At 44.1% G+C, this 27,896-nt stretch overlaps 1 protein-coding gene and 1 long non-coding RNA gene across 8 annotated transcripts in view; one reads left to right on the top strand and one right to left on the bottom strand.

The window, feature by feature from the left end:
* Positions 1-27,896, top strand: part of LOC137299553 (transducin-like enhancer protein 4) — a 184,924-nt gene that overhangs the window by 60,366 nt on the left and 96,662 nt on the right. For 5 of the 7 annotated variants that reach the window (XM_067968375.1, XM_067968376.1, XM_067968372.1 and 2 more), the window contains exons 6-8: positions 8,957-9,031; positions 13,692-13,887; positions 17,839-17,861. In XM_067968375.1, coding sequence (XP_067824476.1) covers positions 8,957-9,031; positions 13,692-13,887; positions 17,839-17,861 — 294 coding nt within the window. The remainder of the gene's footprint in view (positions 1-8,956; positions 9,032-13,691; positions 13,888-17,838; positions 17,862-27,896) is intronic. The other 2 variants (XM_067968377.1, XM_067968374.1) reach the window with 1 other exon arrangement.
* Positions 230-26,033, bottom strand: LOC137299554 (uncharacterized). The gene is made up of 2 exons (XR_010957921.1): positions 25,763-26,033; positions 230-399 (listed from the first exon to the last, which is right to left on the bottom strand). It is a non-coding gene; the product is annotated as an uncharacterized lncRNA (long non-coding RNA).

Raw genomic sequence — 27,896 nt, 5'->3', positions numbered from 1 at the left:
CATAAGATCCACAAGTTAGCATACAGAATCAACCCAGGCTGGGCAGGGATGAGCTGGACCAGACTGGGTAGGCATCTACCCAAGTGTGCCTGCTTTTACAACTTCATTTGAAAGAGAAATAAAAAGCCCGGGGCAGGGTTTACAAACACAATGCAAAGAATAAATTCACATTTAGGGGGAAGAAACTACTGTGGTCACTGTGTGTAAACATATTCAAAAAGATGCTGCATTCAGCTAGAAATCCTTTATTTTTATTCAGGGAAGCACGTAAATCCTTTTCTTTCCCATTTCCAAGGGATTCTAACACAGATGCACAGTTCACAGTTCCAGCAATGCAGTGCAAACATCCTCGGCTCACATTTCAACGAGTACAGTCCAAACATCCTAAACCGCCGTTTCCTGCAGAAACAGTGCAAACACTCTCATTAAAACCAATGTGTAAATAGACTTGGGGACAACAAAGGGCCTACAGACTGAAGCTGCAGTGATTTACACAGGTCAAAAAATTGGCCTGTGGGCGAAGAAGGGGAGAAATCAGCCAAGGTTCCAGTTCCTGGGTGGGTGGGGGTGGGCAGAGGGGGAGAAGATTTCCCTAGTGTGCTCTGTGTCTCAAAGTCATAAGCACCTTCTTAGCATGTAGTCCGCAGAGTAAATCTTTCCTGTTGATCGCAGTTCTGCGGTTTTTGTTGGAAAGCCAGCTTGCTTGGTTATTGGACGAGGGCAGCTCTGGTGCCCTGCGTGCCAACAGCCTGCAGACATTCACCCTCAATGCCCGCATGTAAAGAACACCCACTTGAGCGGGGTACCAGAGGGTGGTCAGCATCTGTGGAACTGTACCCCATCAGCAGTCATGACCTTCAAAGTGTGGGGGGGGGGGGGGAATATCGGAGGGCAAAATATTAAAATAAAACGTGGAGATAATTGATAATTATCTCTCCATGTAAATTTTCAAATGGTTTTAGGAAAAAATTAGGTTAACCATTTGGAGCAAGAATAGTTGTGATAAAATAAAAAAGACCGGTAGGAGCAGATGCTGCACTAGACGAGCGCCTCCAGATGCAGGCTAGTTGACAGATATGATTAAAGAGAGTGCCTAGGAACTGGGAGCACATAGTCCTTCACGGTTGATTTGACCTGGCTGCAGGTATTGATATCTTGAATGTCCTCCGGTGCTGAATTCAGAGTTCATTTAATCAGTAAACAAGCATCTTGGCCCCTAAGCACTGCCTGACTGCACAAATTACAAAGCAGGACACCCCAAAGCCACTTGAAGATATTGTCACTACATCAAGTTATGTCCGGGCCTGGCTGTTTCACTCATCAGCTAGTTGGAGGCAAGGAATATTTTTAACATTGGTTGTGTTATAAAACAAAGTGATGTTCTCAGCTTTCAGGATGTTTGTTTATTGCTGCAATTTACTCCATTCCTGTGAGAAAGTGCCAACTCGCGTTGGGGTACCATTCCATCAGTACTGATAGCGCCCCAATACGCCACCCTCAACTGAAAGTGCCAACTCGCTCTGGGGTACCGTCCCATGAGTGCTGAGATACTGATAACGCTGCAGGACGCCGTCCTCAAGGTGCCAACTTGCCCTGGAGTATTCCATTTGTACTAATAACGCTCCAGTACACTGCCCTCACCTGAAGGTGGCGACTCACCTGGGCTACCATCCTGTTGGTACTGATAACGCTCCAGTACGCTGTCCCCTCCTGGAGGTACCGATGCTCTAGGCTACCGTTCCAGAGGACCGAGCAGCCCTCTGCTACCTCTCCCAAGAGGCTTAGACAGTAAATGTTGGCAGGCTGTTCTACTGTGATGGGCATTACAGCTGCGACCAACCTGTCCGAACCTGGCGCCCCTGTACACACTTTCTAGTTCTAGCAGGGGCCACTGAATATAAATAACATCTGGGCCACAGTGGGCAAGCTGGCTGATTTATTTTTCATACTGTAGTCCAGAGGTACTGAGACTAACTTGTAGTGTCCTAAACTGCTGAGGTCAGGTAACTCAGATCAGAGATTGAACATAGAACCTCCCTAGTCATACGGCTCAGTACAACGCGGGGTGAAGAACTGTTGTTCCTTGCTGTGTCTGATCCTCATGGCTTATTGCAATTCTTCCCTAACCCCAGTGGCTGGCGGACTAATGCGACTAGGGACAGTGTTCTAGCGCTGAGGAAGAATGCGAGGACTTGCTGGCAGTAACTACTGTTCTTCTACAGATCCTCTGTAAAGTGCAATTGGAAGTGTCAGAGATGAAACTATTAAATTAATGAACTGCCCAGAATTAATTGTAGTGTTGAACCTGGGGTGGCCAAACAGCAAATCAGTTTGACCCACGAGAAACCACGCTATTAAAATCTTATTAAGGATAGCAGAGGACATTGTATTTATTGGACGAGTCTTACTGTTATGTTCCCAGTCTGGCTCCTGTAACTGCCTGTTTATACTTGGGGGTGAATTCATGAGCCAGCAGATCAAGCCTCTGCTTGGATTATTTCCAATTTTTAAAATCTTTATTTCTCATTTTTATGGTTCCTTCATTCGGTCCATGCTCAAAGCTAGATGGGGGGAAGGGAAAAGAACCATAGAATCAGAAGTTTATAGCACAGAAGGTGACCATTTGCTCCATCGTGGCCATTTGGCCCGTCGTGTCTGTCCCAGCTCTTGGCTAGAGCAATCCAAAACTAATACCACTGCCCCGCTATCTCCCAAAGCCTTGTATCTTCTGCTTCTAACATTTATTCAGTTTTCCCTTAAAATGCAATCCCTGCCTCAACCACTTCCTGTGGCAAAGCATTGTGGGATGAAAATGGTGGGGGCAGCAGCAGACATTTTCTTAGACACATGGGATTCAGGTGTTGAATCCACATGCGCGTTGTCCCCTCAGGAATCTGAACTGGTCTCAGTTCACAAGAACACAAGATAGACACGGGTGAGGAAGGCCATTTGCTCTATCCTAGCTCATCCATCAGAAAGAACCTACAGTCCCCCATTATGGCATCCAATTGTATCGTGAATGATTCCAGGGTTTTTGCCTCCAGTAGCCTGCCCATTCCATGTGTTGATCACTCTTCATGTGAAGAACGTAATGACATTAGCCTTTCACAATAGTTGAGCCTGTGGCCTCTTGTTCTGCTCTCACGAGTTAGCTTGAAGTAGTGGCCTGGATTTACCGTGCCATTTACCATCTTGTACACATCAGTGAGGTCACTTCCTGGGGCCCTTTTATGTTGTGCGAGACCTGTGCTAGTGCCACTGGGCTCCCGAATCTCAGACCTTTAAGAAAACTTGCAGGTGGGCGAGGGCAGAAGCGGAAAAACCTTGGCCAACATCTATAGTGGGTGTTGCCATTAAGTCTGCCTCACCCCAAATCATTTCAATATCTCCGGGGCTGGGGGGAGGGGGGTTTTGTGCAGCAATGTACTTATGTGTGGTGTAATTCGCAAATGTGGTTTTGAACATATGTGAATGTATGGTGGGGGACTGTCAGATTCTGGTCAAACTGTGAAGTCCTTTATTTTAAAGATTGAACGTCTAACCGGAGGATTCTTTAACTGTTGGAGTGCAGCCGCTCGCAAACTTTCCATTCTCCCACCACCTGCCGCCCTCTTAAGTATAACGAACCTGACCTCTATTATTCCAACAGCAGCAGAGAACAATGTTATTTTTTGGATCTCAGTTTAAAAGCAAAAGTGCAGGGTTGGAATCCTCCACCTGTACCAATGTACCAGACCCCATCTGGAGCACTGTGTTCAGTTTTGGGCACTGCCCCTCAGGAAGGATATATTGGCCTTTGAGACGGTGCAGCGCAGATTCACCAGAATGATACGGGGGCTTTAGAGAGTTAAATTATGAGGACGGGTTGCTTAAACTGGGCTTATATTCCCTTAAGTATAGAAGATTGAGGGGTGACCTGATCGAGGTGTTTAAAGTGTTAAAGATAGGGTAGATACAGATGAACTATTTCCTCTGATGGGGAAATTAAGAATGAGGGGAGAAAATCTTTAAATTACAGCTAGGCTATTTAGGAGGGAAATCAGGAAGCACTTTTTCACACATAAGGCAGTAGAAATCTGGAATTCTCTCCCCCAAAAGGCTGTGGATGCTACGGGACAATTGGAGCTTTCAAGACTGAGATCGATAGATTTTTGTTTGGCAAGGATACTAAGGGAAATGGAGCTAAGGCAGGTAAATGGTATCGAGGTACAGATCAGACACAATCTAATTGAATGACAGAACAGGCTCGAGGGGCTGATTGGCCTCCTCCTGTTCCTATGTTCTATTGGGAATCACATGTCTCTGGCTTCCAACAGGTTGACCGTAGGAGCAGTGGCACCTGATAATACAAACGGCAGAGCCCCTGCGACCCTGTTAACTAATATAAAAATGTCGCTAAAGAAGTCCAATTCACTTAGTGGCAAGCTTTGTTCAGCATTGACTTAGATCAATTTTCTTGCAATGCAGCTCTCCTTCAAGATCAATTTTCTTGCAATGCAGCCCTCCTTCAGTCCTGTATTTAAAAATAAACCTTTGATTTCAGCCCAGGCAGCAGTAAGGGGCACCACAGTTGCCTCACCCCTAGGTCAACCAGAGTTCCAGTTACTGATAAATAAAAAAAATACGGCAGATGTTGGAAATAAAAACAGAAAAAGCTGGAAATGCTCAGTAGGACAGGCAGCATCTGTGGAGATACAGAAGTCGACGATTCCAATCTTTAGACTCTTCCTCAGGACTTAGACCTGAAGAGTCGATTTCTGTTTCTCCACAGATGCTGACTGACCTGCAGAGTATTTTCAACCTTTTCTGTCTTTGTTTCTAGTTACTGATTGCTATCCAGTGACCTCTGCTGTAAGTGTTTGTGTGTTTGTGTGTGTGCATCTGTGTGTGTGCGTCTGTGTGTGTGCGTGTGTGTGTGTGTGTGTGTGTGTATGTGGATGTCAATTAGCAAATCTATTAACAAAATAGACATTTTATCTCCTCCTCCCTGCCCCCAATTATTAGCGCTCAGGTCTTCCATCACAGATGTAAAATGCAAACTCATCACTGTTGAAGAAAATAGCAGCCTGTGACACAGTAGTGGGGACAGATTTGCAGCCAAAATATCTAACACTAGATCCCTGTCATTGGGTTTGAGTTTCATCTATTCACCGACCTTCTGTAGGCTGTTTGCCGAATACATCAAACAGCAACGGTGACATGGGGCACGACAGGAAGTATGCAGTCAGGCTTTATCTACAGACTAGGTAATGGGGGAATATGAATGACTCCCATTGTCTGCAGTTACGAAGAACAAAAGGCTAGGAATGAACCCCGTGAGGCACCTGGTATCTGTCCTGACCTCAGCCAAGATGCTGCCCAGTAGGGTAGTTTACATAGAGGAATTTTGAATTAGCTAGTTTTGCTTTGCCAAATTTATTGACTTTTTCTTATTATTGTGCTGATAATTAGGCAATAAAATCAAGACAAACAGTGTTTTAGACACTGACTAATCACTGAGATGGGAGAATTTGTCAACGCATCCACAAGATCACTAGAAAAATACAGACGAGGGAGGCCATTCAACCCATCTTAGCTCTACCATCCAAAGACAAACTTTGCCACCTTGCCATCATATTATCTAAAATGGATCTTGAATAGATCTAAACTTTTTCTTCCACCATCCTACTGGAAGACCATTCCAGGTGTTGCCTACTCTTTACTCCAAGTTCTTCCTGGCATCTGTCCTAAATTGATCTTTCACCAGGGTTTGCCCATATCCTGTATAGTAGTGCTAGTAAACCTGGTAGTGCTCTATGTTTACCCTATCTATATTATTTTAATATCTTGTATACTTCTACAAGGTTTCCTCTCAGTCTCCTCCTTTCAAGGCTAAAGATTTGCATTTTCTCTAGTCTTTCCTCGAGGTTCAGTTCTTTGATGCTAGGAAACAACCTCTTGGCTCTTCCCTGCACCACCTTCATGGCTAAAATGTTTCCCCTGGGCCATGATGCCCATCACTGAACACAGTACTCGATTTGATAAGCTGGATATGTTGAGAAAAGAAAAGTTGCTTATGTCGGCAAATGCTGGAAACGAAACTATCAATAAGATAACAATTCATGGCGGACATGTTGAGATAGATTTCTAGCTCTGTGTACAGACCAAACTTTGGGAAATTCAAGATTTGTCAAATTATGTCAGCGCTCCTTTTACCCACTCAGAAACTTGCCAATGTCGGCGGGTTAGTTTAATTGATTTTATTTTGACAAAGTCAAGCTTGCTGATGAAGTATCCCGTGTTTCTTTGACTCAGCGTGCAGTAGGCTGGAGACTAAGCCTCAGCTCTAGTTTACCTCACAGCTGCAGAACTCCATGCACATGTTATCTGCAAAATCTCCACAGAGCTCGGCAATGGGCATGTTGTGGGCGTTACTGGAGTTTGTTCTGTCATTAACACTTCATAGCTTGCTCTTGTTGCAAGTCCAAAACCGGGCAGGGGCATGGCAGGGCAGAGCATGGCATTATGGTGATTGCTAAAGTTTATTGTGCTGGTGATGAAAATTTTTTCCAAACTTGAATGAATGAACGAAGGAAAGAAAGTCAGATGGACAGACGCATTTATATAGCACCTTGCACGATCTCAGGACGTCCCAAAGTACTTTACAGCCAATGAAGTACTTTCAAAGCGTTGTAATGTAGGAATCGCAGCAGCCAATCTGCGCACAGCAAGCTCCCACAAACAGTAATGAAATAAATGACCAGATCGTGGCCTAGAACTTTGGCCGTGCAGCGCCCGGTTTTCGAGCTGCCTGTTGCTCTTCGCAACTCGCTGACTCAGTGGAAATGAGGCCCGAAGCCCAATATCGGGGGCCCCCTCGAGCCTCACCATTCAGGCTCAGGGATTGTTCCCATTCCAAGTGGGCCCAAATTTTTAGACCCATATGTTTTAGGTGTTGGTTAAGGGATAAATGTAGGTCAGGACATCAGGAGAACTCCCCTGCTCAACAGTGCTACAGGATATTTTGCGTCCACCTGAGAGGGCAGACAAGGCCTCAATTTAACGTCTCATCCAAAAGACAGCACCTCTGACAGTGCAGCACTCCCTCAATACTGCACTGAAGTGTCAGCTTGAATTATGTGCTCAAGTTTCTGGAGTGGGACAACTTGCCTGAGAGGTGAGAGTGCTACCAATGCCTTCACATCACAGGACACAGCAGTAAGTGGAAAAATGGGCTGCTTTTATTGAAAATTCTAAAAGCTTCTGGACAACTCACTCAGAAACCGAATGGGTGGTGAACCTTAAGTCATTCAAGCATTTTGATACACAGCAGTGCTTGATCAAAATCATCGCCTTTGATCGTATGGAGAAAGGACATTTAGTGTGAAGTAGCAGAGGTATTTCATGGCAAGTTAGGCCTCTAGTTTTGCAGGTTTTATGGAAAAGCATACGGCCATCCCCAAAATGCCAGTAAAAATCCACAGAAGCCTATGTAATAAAAATGGAATTTATCAGTCGTCGTAAGCTAGCAGTCCCGGTTATGATATATTACTATTAAAGAGCGACCCACTCCCATATGTGTGGGGGCAGAAGGAAGTTAAGCTCCCACAGATCTAGTTTGATTTACTCAGGAGTTAAAACCCTGCTGAACCTTACTCAATCTCAATTGACAAAACCCCTGAGACTCGTATTCCTATCAGCAAAGGAAAATTATTATAAATTGAGATTTTTCAAAACTTCATATTTATGTAATGTACTTCAAGCCCTATATCCGAACCAGCACTAAGACTGCCTATTTCCACCTCCTCAATGTTGCTCACCTCCACCCTTACCTCACTCCCACTGCTGCTGAAATCCTTACCCATTCCCTTGTCAGCTTCAGGCTCGACCTCTCCAATGCTTTACTTGCCGGCCTTCTAAGTTCCACCCTAGATACACTCCAACTCATCCAAAACTCTGCTGCCAACATCTTGCCCCTCATTATGTCTAACTCCACTGCTGTTGCAAACAGCCTCACCCTCTCAATCTCTCCAACCTCTTCCAGCCCTACATGTCCGTTTACACCCTCCACTCTTCAACTCTAGCCTTCTTCACAGCCCTTCCTCCCCTGCCCCATTCCCAGTGGTACAACCATCAGCTGCCTTGGCCCCACAATCTGGGCCACTCTCCTAAAGCTACACAACCTTGCTGCCTCTCTCTCCGCCTTACAAAGACTCCTCAACACCTATCTCTTTGACTATGCCTTTCCCTCTTCGACAACTACATGGAACCTGTTTCTCCTTTATGAAGTGCCTTGGGATGTTTACTATGTTGGATGTTTACCTGCCTAGGCCCTGAGCTCTGGAATTATCTCTCTAAACCTCTCCGCCTATCCACCTCTTGCTCCTTCTTTAAGGTGCTCCTTAAAACCTACCTCTTTGACCAAGCTTTTGGTTACTTGTCCTCATATCTCCTTATGTGGCTCAGTGTCAAATTTTGTTTGATAACGCTCCTGTGAAGTGCCTTGGGACGTTTTACTGTGTTAAAGGCGCTGTATAAATACAAGTTGTTGTTGAAGCCTCTATATAAATGCAAGTTGTTGTGTGAACGTATCAGATTCCTAACTTTTCACTTCAAATGTCAAACCATCCTCAGGAGAGCAAATTCTCAACAACACTCCTCCCGATATATATTACAGTAATTTGAATGGCATCATTGTGACACCACACAGCTTTAAAAAGATGCGAGATACCTTAAAACATTGAACTTGTTGATTTGCGGAGCTTGACGTTCCCAGACTAAACTCAACTGTGGAATCGACAGTCTGATAATGTCACATAATGTTTTTTTAAAAAAAAGAACTGTAATGTGGTGAAAATGTGAATGTTTTGTGGCAGTCAGTCTAAGGAAAGAACTTAAGTCTCTTGCAATCTATTAATCTTAACTTTACATTTTATCTCGGGGATTCCTAAACTCTCTCTGGTTTGTTTCATGGCAGCATCAGCAGCAGGTGGTCCAGGCGATAGAGCGTGCCAAGCAGGTCACCATGGCCGAACTGAATGCCATCATCGGGGTAAGTGGCCTTTTCATACACACGGGTTAATGTGAGAGGAAGCTGCTGGAGCTCAGGGGATAGTTCATCTGCACTGTAAAGGTGAACAACACCACTGGAGTATTGTGTTGACATTTACCACAAGTCAACAAGTCCATTTTTTTTTGGTTAGTTCACTTTTTGTCCTCAGTCTGGTTTTACTTAAACTCCCACTCCTGAATGTGATGGTTCCTGCTGGGACTCAGTTCTATGGACGCTGACAGTCTCTTTATACTCTCACCTTTCCTTGTGTGAGAAACAAGACAATTAATTTTACTGAATGGGTGGGCGGGGGGACATCGCATTTGAGCCTGATCCTATCCTCAGGTGACATCAGCATACACATACTTCATTAGATAGTAATCAAGAGCAGGAAACGTAAGCACAGATCAGGGATCAAACCTAGGGCCTTTGTGGTCTGTAGGGCTGAATTTCACATCAGATATTGTGTTTCCTCACTGAGCAGCCTGGCGAACCATCCATTAATGCTCATAAAGAAAGATTGCAGGATTTAACCCACCAGCAATAACCAGGAGCAGAGTTGCAGCCAGCGGTGAGCTCCATGTGCTACTATCAATTCAATTCTAAGGAGCAATCTTCTGATTTCACACTGTCAGGGAGCCTCCAACATATACTGCAACTTAAAGCCCGCCCTGCACACGATGGTTGCACAAGGCGGGCCCGAATTTATGTTGCCCCTAGACTGCCAATTGCCATTGAATTTCACCCCCCAAGAACAGCAGACAGCACCTACGGGCAGAAGTAAACCAGGCAACAACAATTTGCATTTCTGTGACGCCTTTAATGTAGGAAAATGTCCCAAGGTGCGTCACAGAAACGTAATCAGATAAAAATTGACACTGAGGCAAAGAAGGAGCTATTAGGAGAGGGTGACTAAAAGTTTGATCAAAGAGGTAGGTTTTAAGGAGGGTCTTCAAGGAGGAGGGAGAAGCAGAGAGGTTTTGGGAGGGAATGTCAGAGCGTTGGGCTTAGAGAGCTGACGGCACGGCCGCCAATGGTGAGGTGAAAGAAGTGGGAGTTGGAGGAATTCAAAGTTCTCGGTGGATTGTAGGGTGTAGGAGGTTACAGAGATGGGAAAGGGGGAGACAATGGAGGGATTTGAACACGAGGATGAGAATTTTAAATTGGAGGCGTTGGGGACTAGTAGCCGATGGAGGTCATAGCAACGTAGAAACCTAGGAAATGGAATAGGCCATACAGGCTCTCGAGCCCTTCCCGCCATTCATTTAGATCATGGCTGATCTGTACCTCAACTCCATTTACTCGCCTTAGCTCAATAATCCCTTGATACCCTTCCCGATTTCACTGCTAACTGGTCTAGCTCTAATTTTAAGATTGTGCCTCCTTGAAATAGTTTCTCTGTATTGATTTCTTTTGTCATTTTAAACACCTCAATTAGATCTCCCCTCAATCTTCTACACTCAAGAGAATCCAAGCCAAATTGATGCTTCCTGTTCTCACAATTTAATCCTTTAAGCCCTGGTATCATTCTGGTGAATCTGCACTGTACCCTCTCCCAGGACCAATATATCTATGCTGAGGTACGGTGCCCAAAACTGAATGCAGTACTCCAGGTGGGGTCTGACCAAGGCTCTGTACAGCTGAAGCCCTATTTCCTCATTGTTGTATTCCAACATCTTGAGATAAAGCCCAACATTCCATTAGCCTTTTTGATTGCTTTTTGTACCTGCGCATTAGCTTGTAGTGATTTGTGTACATGGACACCCAAATCCCTTTGCCCCTCCACAGTTCCTAGTCTCTCGTCATTAAGTTAAGCGAAATATAGAATCAGTTCATGTTTTATACAAAGCTAAGGAAATTAGAACTAGTAATGTGTGACAGTCACACTCTGTGAAGCATGCTCAATAGGGTTGCCAACTCTGGTTGGATATATTCCAGGAGGTTTCAGCACATGACCTCCTGCCTCCAACCACCCTGCCCAGTCAAACAACCTTCTTTCCCCCAATCTCCAATATTTTTATAACTGATAAATGTAAGTGTTCAAAGTTAATGAAAAAAGCACAGGATTTTTTTTTATGCCCCTATGATTTTTTCTTCTGAGTGTTGCTTGCATCAGTGTCCAGGAGATTAATCTTTAATTCCTGGAGACTCCAGGACATTGGCAACCCTAATGCTCAATTGTCTTGTATTTAGCAATCATTACATATATTGTCATCCAACCAGCTAAAGACTAAATCCACCTCACCGTTTGTAGTGTTGCTGCTACAGTGTGAGCTCTCTTTGCTAAGTTAATGTTGGCACTAAGCGGTTTCAGCTTTGCATTAACACTAAATTTGCAGACCTTGACATTCCATCAGACTTCTGCACTGTAACTTCAGTGGGAAATTGGCAGAATCCCGTGGGAAATGACGTAAGGGGGTGGGGGAGGGATTCCAATGGTTTAGTGCCAAAGTTACAGCGGGACATGGAGTGCAAGTCAGGTATTAAGACTCAAACTGATTCCGAGGTGAAGTGGAGTGTGGCTGAATCTTCCAGGAGATCTCACCCCTGTTCGTTCCGGTGTCAGATCAGGCCCTGGCTCCAGATTTAGGCTGCCTTTGCAGTAAAACTGCAGGGTCGCTGCAAAGCAAAAGCTCTTTGCACCAATGCTGCATTTACAGTGTGAATGCAACCTTAGTTTGAATAAGAATTGAATGACCAGATTTAATTAGGATTGCCATCTTTTTGCCTGATCCCAAATCGGACAGTGGCAGGGCTGCATTTAAACAAACCTCTCTATAAATGCGCAAAATGGATCTTCTTGGCCTTGCACGAACGGGAATGGATGGATCATTGTGTGCAAATGTGTAACAGGTCCATACCTGCACGCCTGAATGTGATATGGGGTCACTTGTGCCTCTGTGTACAGCATTTATTTCTAAATACAACCAACCGTCAGGTTTTCATTTATCAAAATTGCTAGCCGACCATCCCTAGAGCCGATGATCACATGAAATCAAACATGTATACCATACTGTACCATTCTTGTACTAACTAGCTGAACATAGGTTATTTGAGTTTAATTACATTTATCCAAAGTATTAATTAAAGCTAAATCAGTAAAGCCCTATTTGAGTTGTCCATGTTCTTGCATTTCTGCTGAGCAACTTCCCATGAAATTCATCGTGTATGTCACAATCTCAGCAATAGTTTCATGTCCTCTTAAGTATAGGAGTGTGATTTTCACACTGATCTGATTTCTAATCTGGATTTCATAGTAGTCTAATAAAACGTCTTATCATCATGTAGCCAACCGAGTCTATAGAGTGATGGTGTTTCCCTCTGGCTCATTGCAGTATCACTTGGCCGATAGGCCTAGTTACTGGAAGAGCCCGTACAGAAGCTGCCATAACAATCACTGGAGAGCAACCCAGTACAAACTCCATCCATTGCATTTTTTGAAAAGCAGAATGTCAACGGTTTTCGTCCCCGCCTGAATTTTCTCCCTTTGTGTTCTGAAAGAGCAGACCCTTCATTTGATGGTACAGTTTGAAGGACACCCGACACCCGCTGCTACTCCCATAAGTGTCCATTCTTCACCCGTTGGACCCATGCAGTGTTCGCCAGCAGGCTGTTTAACCACGGTGGGTCTTGCAGCTGATCCTGATCACACCCTCATCCGACGTCAACACACTTTCAGTGTCCCGCAGGGGTCACTGAATATTGATCAGGAGCAAGAGCCCTGGCTGATATTTCTTTTGTTTCTCTTCCCCCTCCCCCTTCCCTAGCCCAGTGGGTAATTGTAGACTCATAAACTCATTTTTTTTCTATTAAGTGGAAACAGTGATGGAAAAAAATGATTTTAAAACAATGTGGGAGAAGAACGAATTGCTTCTTTAAACAGTTCTACTCTCTTCAAAGGGCTGTGTTGTTGTGCTAAGAGATTGTGCAGATCGGCCCTAGTTCCTGCAACAGCTGTTTAGAAACTGTTGAGATAACCTGGGGAGCAAGCCAGTATGAGCTGCCTCAGTGTTTTTTTAATAGATTGTTACTAGGTGTCAGCCATGGCTCATTGTTAGCACTCTCTCCTCTGAACCAGAAGGTCATAGGTTCAAGACCCACTCCAGAGACTTGAGCACAAAATCTAGGCTGACACTTCAGTGCAGTAGTGAGGGCGTGCTGCACTATCGGAGGTGCCGTCTTTCGGATGAGACGTTAAACTGAGGACCCGTCTGCCCTCTCAGTTGGACGTAAAAGATCCCATGGTGCTGCTTTGAAGAAGAGCAAGGGCGCTCTCCCCAGCATCCTGGGTAATATTTATCCCTCAACCAACATCACTAAAACTGATTATCTGGTCATTATCACATGCTGTTCGTGGGACCTTACTGTGTGCAAATTGGCTGCCGCATTTCCTACATTACAGCAGTGACTATACTTTGGGAATTCCTGAGGTCATGAAAGGTGCTATATCAATGTAAATTTTAGTATCAGCCTAACTAATGCTGTCATGTGTGATGCTAGCACGCAGCTTATGTTACAACCGGGGTTTTTAGATTTGAAATGACCCAGCCCTTTTGATATAATTGAGTGCAGTATTTGCTAATTTTTGTCAGGACACAAAGCCTCTGCCTTTGTATAAATTCTACTGATTTCTTATTCACATAAGCATCCTCACTTACAGCAGCAGCAGCTCCAGCACCTGTCCCATCATGCACCTCCAATCCCGCTCACTCCACATCCATCAGGACTCCAGGCTGTAGGAATTCCTTCAATCAGCGGTGGCTCAGGCCTGCTGGCCCTCTCCAGTGCCCTTGGAGCTCATGCCCATCTTGCAATGAAAGAGGATAAGAACCATCTGGACATGGACCATCATAGAGGTAAGGGAACTAAGGTGTACCTAGCAGGTTTAGAGGAAGATCAGAATAATCTGTTCCTTTATATAAATGTGCAAGCCATTTTGAGACTGAAACAATCTAATAATGGAGAATAATAGAGAAGATGTTTCCACTTGTGGGGGAGTCCAAAACTAGGGGCCATAAATATAAGATAATCACTAATAAATCCAATAAAGAATTCAGGAGAAACATCTTTACCCAGAGAGTGGCTAGAATGTGGAACTTGCTACCACATGAATTAGGTGAATAGTATAGAGGCCTTTAAGAGGAAGCTAGATAAGTAAGGAATAGGAGGACATGCAGATAGGTTTAGATGGTGGTAGGGTGGGAGAAAGCTCTTGTGGAGCATAAACACCAGCACAGACCAGTTGGGCCGAATGGCCTGTTTCTGTGCTGTAAATTCTATGTAATTCTACGAATATAGGTTTTGTTCTGGAACAGAAAGGCTCACACTGATTAAAGTATTTTATCATAGAATCATAGAAAGTTACGGCACAGAAGGAGGCCATTTGGCCCATCCTGTCCGTGCCAGCCGAAAAAGAGCTAGCCAGCTTAATCCCATTTTCCAGCACTTGGTCCGTAGCCCTGTAGGTTACAACACTTCAAGTGTACATCCAAGTACTTTTTAAATGTGTTGAGGGTTTCTGCCTCCACCACCCTTTCAGGCAGTGAATTCCAGACCCCCACCACCCTCTGGGTGAAAAAAATTCTCCTCAGCTCCCCTCTAATCCTTCTACCAATTATTTTAGACACGTCCCTGTTCCCTAATCCTATCCTGCAACACCTAAGTACTTTGCTATATCACCAAAAACATTTTTCCTACATCCACTCCCTTTAAATTTATGAAACATTGAATATTGCCCAATCTATCCCTTCCAGCATTCCTTAGTTTTCTTCAGTCCTTTCCTTCCCCTTCCCCCATCCATCGAGCTGCTTTCCTCTGCACAATATCTTTCACTTGGGAAGGTTAGATAGTGCAGACCACTTGTTTGGAATGGCCTTTAACAGATGCATCCTTCTAACAGTAAAGCAGATTGGTGGATGTGTGAAATGTTCACACAGTGGCCACTTGATGAATATCCAGCACAATTATAGATTCCTTCCAAATTTGGCTTGTGTCTGCAGAGTGTTTTGAGCTGTGTAACATTAGGATGAATTTCTGGTGGTTACATGTCTGTCACTGGTGGGGTGGCCAATTTGAGGTGATGAATTAAGAGCATCACACATGAAGCATGTTGTGCCATGCTAAAGTGTATTGGCTTAAATGAATTTTTCTCACGGTGTATTGATATCGTACATGCCGAAAGTTAACACTGTGATTGGACATTAATGTATGATTGAGTAAAATGACCTATCATTGCCTAGCAACAGCAGCGCTGTACTGGGGAGTAGTTGGCGTGAGGCGTCATCCATAGGGAAAGGTGAGACGGTGGGATAATTTTCAACTTTGCCGTCTGGGTGGTAACGTGGCAGAGCGGATCGCCCGCCCATTATTCAACCCACCATGGAAATGAAAACCGGGCTGGTTCTATAACAGGCGAGTGATCCTCTCTGCAAGTTTACCGCCCAAGCGGTGATGGTGAAAAAGACCCCTTATTGTCCAACTGAGAAAGTAATTCAGTATGTTGATGGGTGCAGAATGGGTGTTTCTTTGTTTATTGAGAAGAGCCAAGGCCCACAGGACAGGACACCATCAAGGTTGAGAGGAGTAAAAGAGAAGACAGAGTAAATCAGAAAGTAGTGATTAGGTGATCCAAAGAAGAAATAAAGAATTTACATTTATAAAGCACCTTGTACATCCTCAGAACACCCCAAAGTGCTTCACCAACAATGAATTAATTTTGAAGTATAGTCATTGTTGTATTGGCAAATATGGCAACCAGTTTGCACACAGCAGGATCCCACAAAAAGAAATGAGATGAATGACCAGTTAACCTGTTTTGGTGGCAATGGCCGGGATACCAGAAGGACTCCCTGCTCTTCAAAAAAGTGTTATGGGATCTGTTATGTCCATCTGAGCAGGCAGATAGGGCCATCGTTTAACATTGCTTCCAAAAGACAACACCTGAAACCAATCCAGCAGAACTACATTGAAGTGTCAACCTAGATTATGGGCTCATGTCTTGGTGTAGGCCTTCAGCCCACGATGCTCTGACTCATTGGTGAGAGCACCACCATGCTTGAATTTTAAGAACTTGAAGATTGCAAGGAGGGAGAAGAGGTTGAGAGTAGTAAGAATTGCACAGTTTTGATGTCCTTTGAAAGAATAAGTTAGAGTAGGAAATGTAGAATCTTGATTTTGATGCAGTGAGGATGCAAGGAGAATGGAGGACATGTAGGAAGGCCTATTTAGAGTTTAGGATGAACAGGAGAGGACAGTTTAGGGGAACTTAGTAGCACTGAGAAGCTAGGAAGTGAAAATTTGGTTGAGAGAGGAAGGTTAGAGACTAGAGGTGAGAGAGAGATTGCCAATTAGATGACAAGCTTTTTCTTGCATCCCATCCAGAACTGCTAGGGGTTTTAGAAGAGCCACCACAGATAAGGGAGCAACATTCAATCTTCGAACGATGTGGGCTTTATACAGAGTTAAGAGTTATTGAAGGAAAAAGAAGTGTGTGTAAAAAATAATAGGAATCCAAGCTACTTTAGTAATGGGGCACAGGAATCAAAACAAACAAAAACATATGCACCATCCTGTCTAAAGAGTTTGGCCTCATCCTACTTTCGCAGAACCTGCCTGAGATACTTTTAATTAGTTTGATGAGCATTTCCCAGTTAAAACCAAAGAATGACTAACGGTAAATAATCTTTCAGTTTATCAAAAATTGTAATTAATCTGAATAGTTTTTCCAAACACACCTGTGCTCAGGACCATTGTCAATATTTATCTTCATATTTGGAACATTTAATTTAAATGTAAACAGACCATATCCTTTTTACAATGCAATTACAAATAATGAGATCTCTGTCATCTTTGTACTGGACTGTTTCATTCCTCCTGCTGTCTCATGTAGCTTGAAGTTCAGAGTAATCCCTCTGTTGAGATATTAGCTAATATCTCTGCAGTGTCTGCTTTGCTAAAATGGATGGAAATGACAAGTGGAACTTCCCAGCTCAGACATCTAGAGATCAAATTGCAGGCTAGATTCTGTGTAAGTGCTTGGAATCATTCAAACCCTGCAACCCGAGCCATCAGAGCACCTCTGGGTGCCGTCTGAATTGAGGCAGTATCAATACCTCCGATCTGATTATTCCTGCATTAGATTTTATTAGCTTTCATTTAATTGCTAGGTTGTGTTATGGGGTAAGTTTCAGGGAGGTAGTATACCCGACGACGCAGCACACTCCCAGCCCGCCTGTGCACAATCTACATACTGTAACATAACTTGTTTGAGAAAGCTAAGAAAATTGGTAAGCAAATTGGAACAAAGGGACATCCCCAGCCACACCCATACAGATCAACCATGCAGAAATTCCCAAGTTTGATGGTTAGATGAGTATGTAAAATGTAGGTTCCTGGTGTCTGGGAGCAGAAGGGTTGTCCTATCTTGTACATTGGTTTGTGTCAGTGAAACGATAATTTTTTCTAGTAGGTGAGGGCAGTAAAAAGCAGAATGAAAACAACAGACAGTATTTGTGCTGGTTGGTATGTGGAGGAGCTGGGAATCTTCCATGGTTTCCATGCCGATGTCAGTGTATGTAAATTTGATGGAATTATAGGGTAAATTCTCCAATTCTGCACTCTCAATGGCGTGCCACTTGAAGTGAGTGTGGGTTAGACAAATCTTGGCTACAACACTGTGTATAGTGTCAATTTGATTACTTTTTTTCTCCTTTTCATTCACTTGTGTTTGTTCCCTTTTCCTCTCCGCCTTCTTCACCGAATCTGGCCGCAATCCTCTGCAATCCTGCTCCTGGACTTTTTACATACAGATCGAGACCGAGACCCCAGCAGAGTAAGTGAGATCCTGCTTTTATTCTTGCCTTTTTCATCCCATCAAGGCACTGAGACTATAACAGCAGTGAGACCATGAATGATAGCTCGTGTACATACAGGCCCAAGATAATCTGCGGGGCCTGCGATCCCAACACTGATGCCAGGATCCCACCACCTGCGGAACTCCGCTGTTGCCCCCACTGAAGTTCATGGGGTCACCTAGATGGCAGAAAGACCACAGACCTAATCTTGAGTGGACCTTTTCCAATAGGGAGATCTGCCATGGCAGATGCTGTGATTTATCACCATTTACCCTGGCAGAGATTAGCTAACTCAGCATAGACCACTCTGGGCAGCAAATTTACCAACTGAGCCAATTGGGGATGCCAACACACAGGAGCTGAACTCGAGCTGTGTGATATTATCAACAAACACATTAACACGTTCAAGTGAAGTTTCTTTGCCCAGTGTTTTAACAGAGGTATTAACCTGATGTCATTAAGACAGCAGACAGAGGCATTTTGCACAAACACATTCATTAATAATATCACACAGCACAATTTCAATGCCTCAGTTTTTAAATGAAATATATACAGCATAGAACTCCTGTAGTATATAAAATTGACAAGGCTGATGACACTAATTTGAGGTGACTGCTCTTTATAAACTACTGAATGACAGCTACTGGAGTATTTCTCATTATTAATCTAGTGAGTCACTTCAGTATCTGAAATACCCCCAAAGGGTAAACACCCTTCTATAAATAACTGTTATTTTTTTTCTCTCAGTGTTTGCATGTTTGTGCTAAAGCACAACAAAAATCATTAGTGCTGGAGTAGGGGGAAGAAAAATCAAAATTAAGCATAACATAGGAATTGCTAGACTATAAACGACCAAGGTCCTTCTAGTTCGCCTTCTACCATCCTGGTAGTCACTGATACAATGAGAATGGAGTTGTTGATTAATCATAGCAATCAATCTCCATCAATGAGTCTACAGACATGAGGCAAGGAGAAACCCCAGTGGTGGAGAGCTTTGGGAACCAATGGTCCAAAGTCACATGTTTCTCTCAAGCATGCTATACTTGCCACATGTCTTGTCTGATATTACTCCTATACTGTATCCCATAAAGTTACTTTCTGAAAGTAATTATCTAATTTGCTTTTGAATGAAACAGTACTGACTGTTCCCAACCTCTCCCAAGGGAGTCTGTTCCATAGATCGACCACTCGCTCACTAAAATAATGTTTCCACAGATTAGTTTTGAATTTACCCCCCTTCAAGCGCGGGCCGTGTCCTCTGGTTCTAGAGGAGTCCTCGCACAGCTCGAGTGGGGAGTATTTATGACTCCTAACAGCTACCCCATCAGTTATGTTCTTCCTTCGGTATTTAATTTGATGCTAGCAGGTCTCCTGTGGCATTGCTCATGGGTAGTCAGAAGTTTGAACTGCTGTTGTGATGGTTAGCTGCTAACCTGACCTGTCACTTTTAAGCTTCTTGCTCAAGTCCTTCCTGTAGTTGCTTGCGAAGCGATGAAGTCAACTCGAGGTCAGTGAACTGTTTGTTAATTTCAGCTGTAGCTCAGAGGAAGCCAGGATGGAATTCTGGGCTTTCTTTCTCTTTTATTTTTCAGATTGTGTTTGTCACAAAGTTTGACTTCTGCAAACTTTTTAATGTATTGTAGCAGATGTCACGGGTAATTTTGGATTTAGAGTATGGTTGTGATGTTTAACGTAGCCTGTCGCTTTAAGGCTGTTGCCAAATAGTAAAATCCAGGCAATTGCAGCTCCTTCTAAGCCAATCAGAATGCTGTGGTAACTGCTTGTAATTTGCAGGCTCCAGGTCAATCACTGGCTATTTTTGTAAGATCATATTTTGTATCTGCAACAAAACATGACATCTGGAGTGTGATGGAAGCACACTAGATGCCGGACTTTTTAAAATATGTACTCGTGGGAAGCCTGTGGTGGTGCTAATGGTGAATCGATGGATGTGGCATGGCCGCCCTGCAGGCATTTATGCGATGAAGGAGCTGTGGTTGAAGATCAGCCATGATCTGATTGAATGGCGGAGCAGGCTCGAGGGGCCATGTGGCCTACTCCTGCTCCTATTATGTTCTGTGGAGATAGTTTCTGTGGTGTCTGTCGCATGCATGACAGTGTATGTGGTATAAATGAGAGGAAATGTGGCTTTTGTAAAGTTGTGTTATAAAAAAATCCTTGTGTCCTCAGGGCGTAGGAGCGCTGGGATTGTGGTGGCAGGGTGTGGGAGCATTGGGAAAGGTGGGGGCGTTGCTGGAGGAGTAACGGGAGGGTGGTCCTGGAAGGTTGCAGGGTCTGGGAATACTGCGAAGGGCGCGTCTGTGTCTAGAAGCAATGGGAGGTGAATGGTGGGGTCTGAGAGCAGTAGGCACATTTCTGGACTCTGGGAGCATGGGAGAAGGGGGGGGGGTACGTGGGTACTGGAGAGTGAGCTGATGGAATGATTGCGGATAAGGGTCTTCGGGTCCAGAAACGATTGAGAGAGCACTCGGATATGTTAGTGTTGGAGGGTGGGGTTTGGTTATATCTTTGGGGAAGGGACTGAAAGAAAATTAAGGCCATAAGCCTTCATGAAATCTCCCTCCCACTCACAAGAGATTTTACAACAGCGCTTTTCCAGCACTGAGCTGGGAAGCATGTTTTAGTTATTAAAAATGCTTAGTTGCTTAATGCACTGATGGGGTAATTGCTGATGTGTGGAAAACCCTTGGAGAAACCAACCGTCACAGTCGCCCAAGAAAAGGCCCATAGCCGCTTTTCCAGCCATGACTCGGGAATTGTCTTTACGTTATGTAAATGCACTAATTACCCTTTTACTATTAAAAACACTACTGACAACTTTTACGGTTGGTTTGCCAGTTACGGCTTGGGAACACGACAATAGGCGTTTTGTCTGGGCCAGGGGAAAAGGTTGAAGTGCCCAGGCTAGAGGGGAAGCATGGGGGACTCGGAGAGCTTAGGCACAGGAGAGGGTATGCCAAGTGAAAGGCCAGAGTTTTACAGGTCTCAAGTGTGCCAGCACTGGCTAAATTGGACTTGGAGCTGGAAGGACCAAACAGAGGCAAGTGTAATAAACAGGCAAATTTTAAAGCATGACAGGAAAGTGTTGCAGGAAGTAAGTGTTACAGTTACAGGAAGTACAGACTTATGAAGGCACTGTAATATCCTAGTAGGTACAGCACAGGAGGAGGCTATTCGACCCTGGTAAATTACATAGCATTTTATAAGAATTAATGACCGGGCTTATACAAGTCCATACAAATCCCCTGGGGTACACATTGAAGGATATCATTATATTCTTAACAGTCAGAGTTTAATTGTATAATCATTATCTACCCACGGGCACCAAAAGGGACTCAGTCTGGCAGGAAACCCTGTGGGGGAGGCTATGCCACCCTAATGATTGACAGCCAGTTTGCTAAATGAGCAAGGACGTTGACTTTGCTGTTATCCTTTTGTAAAGTACATCTGTGACCTGATTTTGAGTAAAGAAGGCAAAATCTGGCTGTTGTCCCAAAGTATGTTGGCTAGTTTTCCATCTATTGTATCTGTTCTAACATTCCCAGGAATAGCCTCTTTTCCCTATTTTGTGAATGAGAAATATTGCTGTCGCATCCCTGCCCACCCGTGAAATCTCTGCTTATTACCCCTCCCCTTCCCTATTTACCGCAGCCTGGGTGGTAGCGAGATGCTATATCCCCAGAATAAGGAATACTGGAATTGGTCTGGATTCACTCTCCTGATTGCGAACCCCCTACTGGAAAATGCTTTGGGTGGACATCCGGAGAGGATTGGGTTAGCTGTGATGCCCTCTGCAGTCAAATAGCCAACTCAATGTCTAGGCTCGCACATGAAGAATGGCCACTTAAGTACCGGGGGTGGTAGGGGGGGCGAATCAAACGGCTGCCTCTTTACAATTGTGATATCCACACTCATCGGGGATTGGGGTAAAGTTGATGAAGGAGAAAAGCCTCCCTTATCATATTTTATGAGTTGAAAATGTAATTTTCTATGAGTGCAGTGTGAGCCCAAAACATCAAGTGCAGATGACTCCCACAGGCATAGCCTAGGCAAATTGTGGCAATACTTTCCCCATCCACAGCTAGCAAATCCTCAGCTCGTTCTAACTGGTTAAGACGTATTTGGTTACAAAGCAATTTTCCCATAGCCTGGGTGTGGAGGCGATCGGAAACACAGATAGTTTTCCTTTTTTTGTTTATCTTTGAAAAGTTGAAAACCATAGGTTGTGAGTTCAATTTAGACCCTTCATTCAGGACATCCTGGCCAGTCGTTAGGCTGTAATTACTCCATAATAAGCTCTTTCTATTATAGACTGATCCTAATCTGTTTACAAAGTGAGTACTGTTTGATACTCAGCGTGCCCGTGTCTGTTGCCGTGGTTACATACTGGCCCTATTTTGTTACATTTCAGCCGGCGCCGTAGGCCATTTTGTGCCTGTTGCGAATACAAAATGGAGATCTTCACGAGGGGTACCACCTGTGCAGGTTTGGGGGTAGTTGCCCGGTATTTTTCCAAATGAAAACCGGACAGCAAAAGTTCAAGTTCCAATTGCTGGACGCTAAAAACCGCCACTAAGTACACGTGTGCGGGTCTGTCCCCCCCCACCCGCTTGCCCAGTTTTAGATGGTGCAGAAGATGCATCGACAATAAATGTCGGCAGATTAACTGCAGGGGGCATCGCAGTCATGCTTAGCCTGGTTTTCACCAGATGTTCACGAGTGCACAGTTCCTGCAAAGGGGTAATGGTCAGGAGCGGGAAACCTGACTGAAATTTTCCCTCTGTCTAACCCAGTCCAATTATAGGATCTCCTAGCACCACCACGACTGAGATGGGCTAACTCAGGGTTTGACTTTTAGATCTTTCTAGTCTGTCTGGCTCAGCTCCTCACTGGATAAACTTAGTGAGCTGTTGGGGAAAACTCAAAATTATAGTAATTATATATTTTTTAAAATTATGAATTGACGGCACATGTACTGTACTACGTTTACATGTAATTGCACAATTTTTTCATTACTGCCTGCTAGGCAGACGAGCAATGTTAAAATATGAATTGAAGTAGAGAGTGCAGATGTCAGACATTGTATCTGAGTTTGTACTAACGAAATCTGGGGCAACCTTTGTTTTATGACTGAATTCTTTCAGTCATCATTACAGGCATATCCATGTAGAAGATCTGTTGTGTCTTGGCTCAGTAACTCCTCCAAACCAAATTCCCCTGATGATGTCATCACTATGCATTGTTTTCCTCAGTAACCCCTCCAAGCCATAGTCCCCCAATGATGTCATCACTATGCATAGTTTCCCTCAGTAACTAACTCCTCCAAACTAATTTCCTCTGATGATGCCAACACTGCTGATAATGGTCTTAACACAAATGTTCAAAAATAAATCAGAGAAAGAGGGGGAAGAAACACAAAAGGCTGTTAAAAGTTCATCGCGTTTCTTTTTAACTGTTTGCATTTTTAGCAGGTGTGAACTAGCATTGCATGATTTTTGAAAACATTAGTGAAATCGTAACTTTGAAGAATTGAGAATGTAGCTGCCCCTTTAAAAACACTTTAAAAAATGGGGCCCTTTGTTTTTAGGACCGATCTAGGACGTAGAGGCTGGTCTTTAAAAAATCTGACAGGATTTTTACTGCATTACAGGATTCTATAGAAGATAAATAACCAAGTTGGGTTTGTGGTAGAGGCTTTGGGGCCTGCTTGGCATGCTTAGCATCCTCGAAGCCTGAATCGTGACTCCGTCATCAAATTATTGACCTCCTGTTTGGACAGCTCGTTTCCTGGGAGATCCAGAGCTGGATGAGCCGGTCAGGTTATCGGGAGGCCTTGGGTTTTGTTTCAGCCTTGGGTCAGGAACAAAGCAGGCAGGTTGGGCAGGCCATGATTTAAGGAGGCTCTTGAACACGATGCAATTGAAGCTGGTTTTGATTGGAATATATAGCTGCTGTTTTTATTGCATTACATTGTGTAAACAGCTTGCAGAATCCCAGCAGCAAAGCTGTATGTTGAAAGACTGAAACAGTGGTTGAAACATTGTAAAATCACACGAAGAGATAAAACCCACATATAATTATTGGAATGTATTTCTGCGTAAACCTGACATGCTACAGTTGATGAATAGTTCCCGTAACCAGGTATTATAGCTCCTTTGATGACTCATTGGGTAAGTATCCCTCCTTACTGAGCGATACATAGGAACAGGAGTAGGCCATTTAGCCCCTCGAGCCTGTTCCGCCATTCAATGAGATCATGGCTGACCTGTGACCTAACTCCATATATCTGCCTTAGCCCCATATCCTTTAATACCTTTGGTTAACAAAAATCTATCAACCTCCAATTTAAAATTAACAATTGAGCTAGGATCAACTGCTGTTTACGGAAAAGAGTCCCAAACTTCTACCATTCTTTGCTTTTAGAAGTGTTTCCTAACTTCACTCGTGAAAGTCCTGGCTCTAATTTTTGGGCTATGTCCCCTAGTCCTAGACTCCCCAATCAGCGGAAATAGTTCCCCTCTATCTACGCTATCAGTTTCCCTTAATAACTTGAAAACTTCAATCAAATCTCCCATTAATCTTCTAAATTCCAGGAAATACAACCCTAGTTTGTGTAATTTCTCCTCATAATTTAACCCTTGGAGTCCACGTATCATTCTAGTAAATCTACGCTGCACTCCCTCTAAGGCCAATATATCCTTCCTAAGGTGCAGTGCCCAGAACTGAACACAGTACTCCAGGTGTGGTTTAACCAGAGCTTTGTATAGTTGTAACATAACTTCTACCCCCTTGTATTCTAATCCTCTAGATATAAAGGTCAGCATTTCATTAGCCTTTTTGATTATTTTCTGTACCTGTCCATGACATTTTAACAATCTATGTACATGGACCCCATAGTCTCTTTGGACCTCCACTGTTTCGAGCTTTTCACTATTTAGAAAGTACTCTGATCTATCCTTTTTAGGTCCAAAGTGGATGACCTCACACTTGCCTACATTGAAATCCATTTGCCACAGTTTTGCCCATTCACTTAATCTATTAATATCTCTCTGTAATTTTATGCTTCCATCTACGCTGCTGACAAAGCTGCCTGCCTATCTTTGTGTCATCGCCCAGGTCGGCCTCAGGCTTGATCCCCTGTTAGTGCTCAGTTAGCTGATCTCAGCTTCGCTTGTGGTAGGGGGAACTGCAGTTGGTCTTGATATAACTGGGTCCAGAGGGGAACAATTGGCCAGCTGATTGCTATCCACTAACCACTGCTGGAAAGTTGGGCTCTGGGTGAAGACAGGGTTGGGACATTGCACTAGAATCATAGAAAGGTTACAGCATGGAAGGAGGCCATTCAGCCCATTGAGTCCACACCAGCTCAATGCAAGAGCAATCCAGCTAGTTCCACTCCCCCGCCCTTTCCCGCTGCCCTTCCTGCAGTCGAGCAGCCTGTTGATATTCACTGTCTAGGGCCACAAATCAACAACGGGCATTCGGATGAGCTGCCAGGAGACGACTGGTGCCCGTAGAACTTTTCCCCAGCATGAGTCTGCACTTTCAGGAGAGCAGGAGACAATGCTAGAGAAGAAATTTATATATCTTTAAAATGAAGCACTAATAAGCACAGGATAATTAGTCAGACTCTTAATATGTTGGCAAAACGCCAAACCACTGATATCTGTATGGAGGGGAAATCTGAGCTGAGACAGGGAGCGGTTTGTGGTATAATATTTTGATGTTTAGACAGCTGCTCCAACCCTTTTGTACAATGTGTAATGGTTCTCTTTTGCAAGAGATCACAATTCTTTTAAGGTACTTCAGAGTATGAGTGAATATATTTCCGATAACAGTCAGACTTAAATAAACCCACCTGAATCGATGTATGAATTGAAGCCTCCACCCTGTTGGAAAGTGTCGGGGAAGGCCGGGATTGGATTCGGCTGTGATGCCCCCATGTGGTTGAATAGCCCGCTGACACCCAGTGGGCCTGGGCCCACACACGGCAAAAAAAAAACCCAGCCACTTTAGTGAGATGTTGGCGCCTGTCGAACCATACTCCTCCTCCCTCAGGAAAGAAGGAGGGGTTGGGCGGGGGAGGGAAAATTTCGGAGGGAGAAAAGACCGCAATTTGAAAAAATAGTTTGGACATGAAGCAGAGTTTAAAGAGCCACGGTCGTTGACAAAGCCCTGAGCTGTGCTGTGGTCGGTGTGAATGCTGCTTGCGGTTGGCTGTCAGCTAGAAAATAAGCGGAAGCTGCGGGCACGGTAGTTGGGTTTGAGTTCGCAGGCCTGCGCTGAGTGTAGGGCTTTCACACAGATCTTCTATCCTAGCTGTTTGCTGCAAAAACCACAAGCTGTGCTGTGTGGTAAAGTGGAACAAGGTTAAAACGTGAACACAATGACTGCCTTAACCCCTTCCCGGCCAGTGTGCTGCGCGGAGCCTTTTACCGAAATAGCTAAAGGGTAAAAATTCTGATCGAAAGCAAAACGCTGCGGATGCTGGAAATCCGAAACCAAAACAGAAAATGCTGGAGAAGCTCAGCGAGTGAGGCAGCATCTGTGGAGAAAGAAGCAGAGTTGACGTTTCAGGTCGAAGACCTTTCGTCAGAACTGGAAGATGTTAAAAGAGTTAAAGGTTTTTAAGCAAGTACAGAGCCGGGGAAAGGTGGGGGAGGGAGAGGGAAGGAAAGAACAAAAGGGAAGGTCTGCGATAGGATGGAGGGCAAGAGAGATTAAATAACAAAAGGGATGATGGTGCAAGGCAAGGAAGGTGGTAATGGGACAGGTTAAGAAACAAAAGATTGGTCTAGAGTAGCTGTAAATGGCAATAGCAGATTCATAACCAGCAGCTGCAGTCAATAAATAAAATATATATATATAAATAGAGAAATAAAAATGGGAGCAGTGATTATGATCTGAAGTTATTGAAATCAGTGTTGAGTCTGGAAGGTTGTAAAGTGCCTAAGCGAAAGATGAGGTGCCGATCCTCGAGCATTCTCATGCTTGGAGTGCATATCACAAAATTGCACACTCTCCGCCTATTAATGATGTCAATTTAAACGTGGAGTTTGCAGAGCAGGATTGGCAGGTGAGCTTGTTTTTTTTTAAAAGCATTTTCCGACTATTAATAGATGGAAAAACGTAGACTGGGAATGTGCAATTTTACCATTTGCGTTCCCGGCACAGGGACGAGGACTGGAGAGTTAGAATTATTACCTCAAAGAGAGAGAAATGGAGGAAACAGGGGATCAAACCCACAAATTTCTTTTCTCTCTTCTCCAAACAAGATGACCCCTTAATCTCAGCTGGTTTCGGGTAGGGAGGGAAGGAAGATGGGAGGAGGAATCAAACTTGGTCATTTTCGCATACCCCACAATGGTCAACTCAAGAGCCTGGGAGTAGGCCTTGTGGCCAATCTCTCGTTTAGGGACTGGGGCAGTGACAGTAAGTAGGGGATGGTGGGAGGGGGGGGAATATATAAATAAATAACAAGCTTAACATTCTTTTCAGCGAGCACTGCAAATGAAGAAATGTTGTTTGATACCGGGTTCCGCTGTCAATCTGCACTGTGCCAGTCAGCATTAGAAAGTGTAAAAATAATTGCTGCCAACATTAAGAACATTCTGGAGCAACCTGTTAGTCAGAATGTTAAATGGTGTGAACCTGCGCTGTGCGAGACTGCCGCACAGACACTGAAGTTCTTCCGTCTGCTACTTTAACAAAGTTGTGAACCTGCTTGAAATAATTCAAATAGGTTAGAGCCTTCCTTAAAGAAAGAACTTGCATTTCTATTGTGCCTTTCACGACCTCAGGACATCCCAAAGCGTTTTACAGCCAATGAAGTACCTTTTTGAAGTGTAGTCACTGTTGGAAGGTAGGAAGTGCAGCAGCCAATTTGCGCACAGCAAGCTCCCACAAACAGCAGAATGATAATGACCAGATAATTTTGTTTTTAGTGATGTTGGTGGACGGATGAATATTGGCCAGGACACCGGGGAGAACTC

This window comes from Heptranchias perlo, chromosome 29 (assembly GCF_035084215.1).
Source record: "Heptranchias perlo isolate sHepPer1 chromosome 29, sHepPer1.hap1, whole genome shotgun sequence".
In the NCBI taxonomy this organism is placed as follows: domain Eukaryota; kingdom Metazoa; phylum Chordata; class Chondrichthyes; order Hexanchiformes; family Hexanchidae; genus Heptranchias; species Heptranchias perlo.
This window is presented reverse-complemented; position numbering and strand designations above follow the sequence as displayed.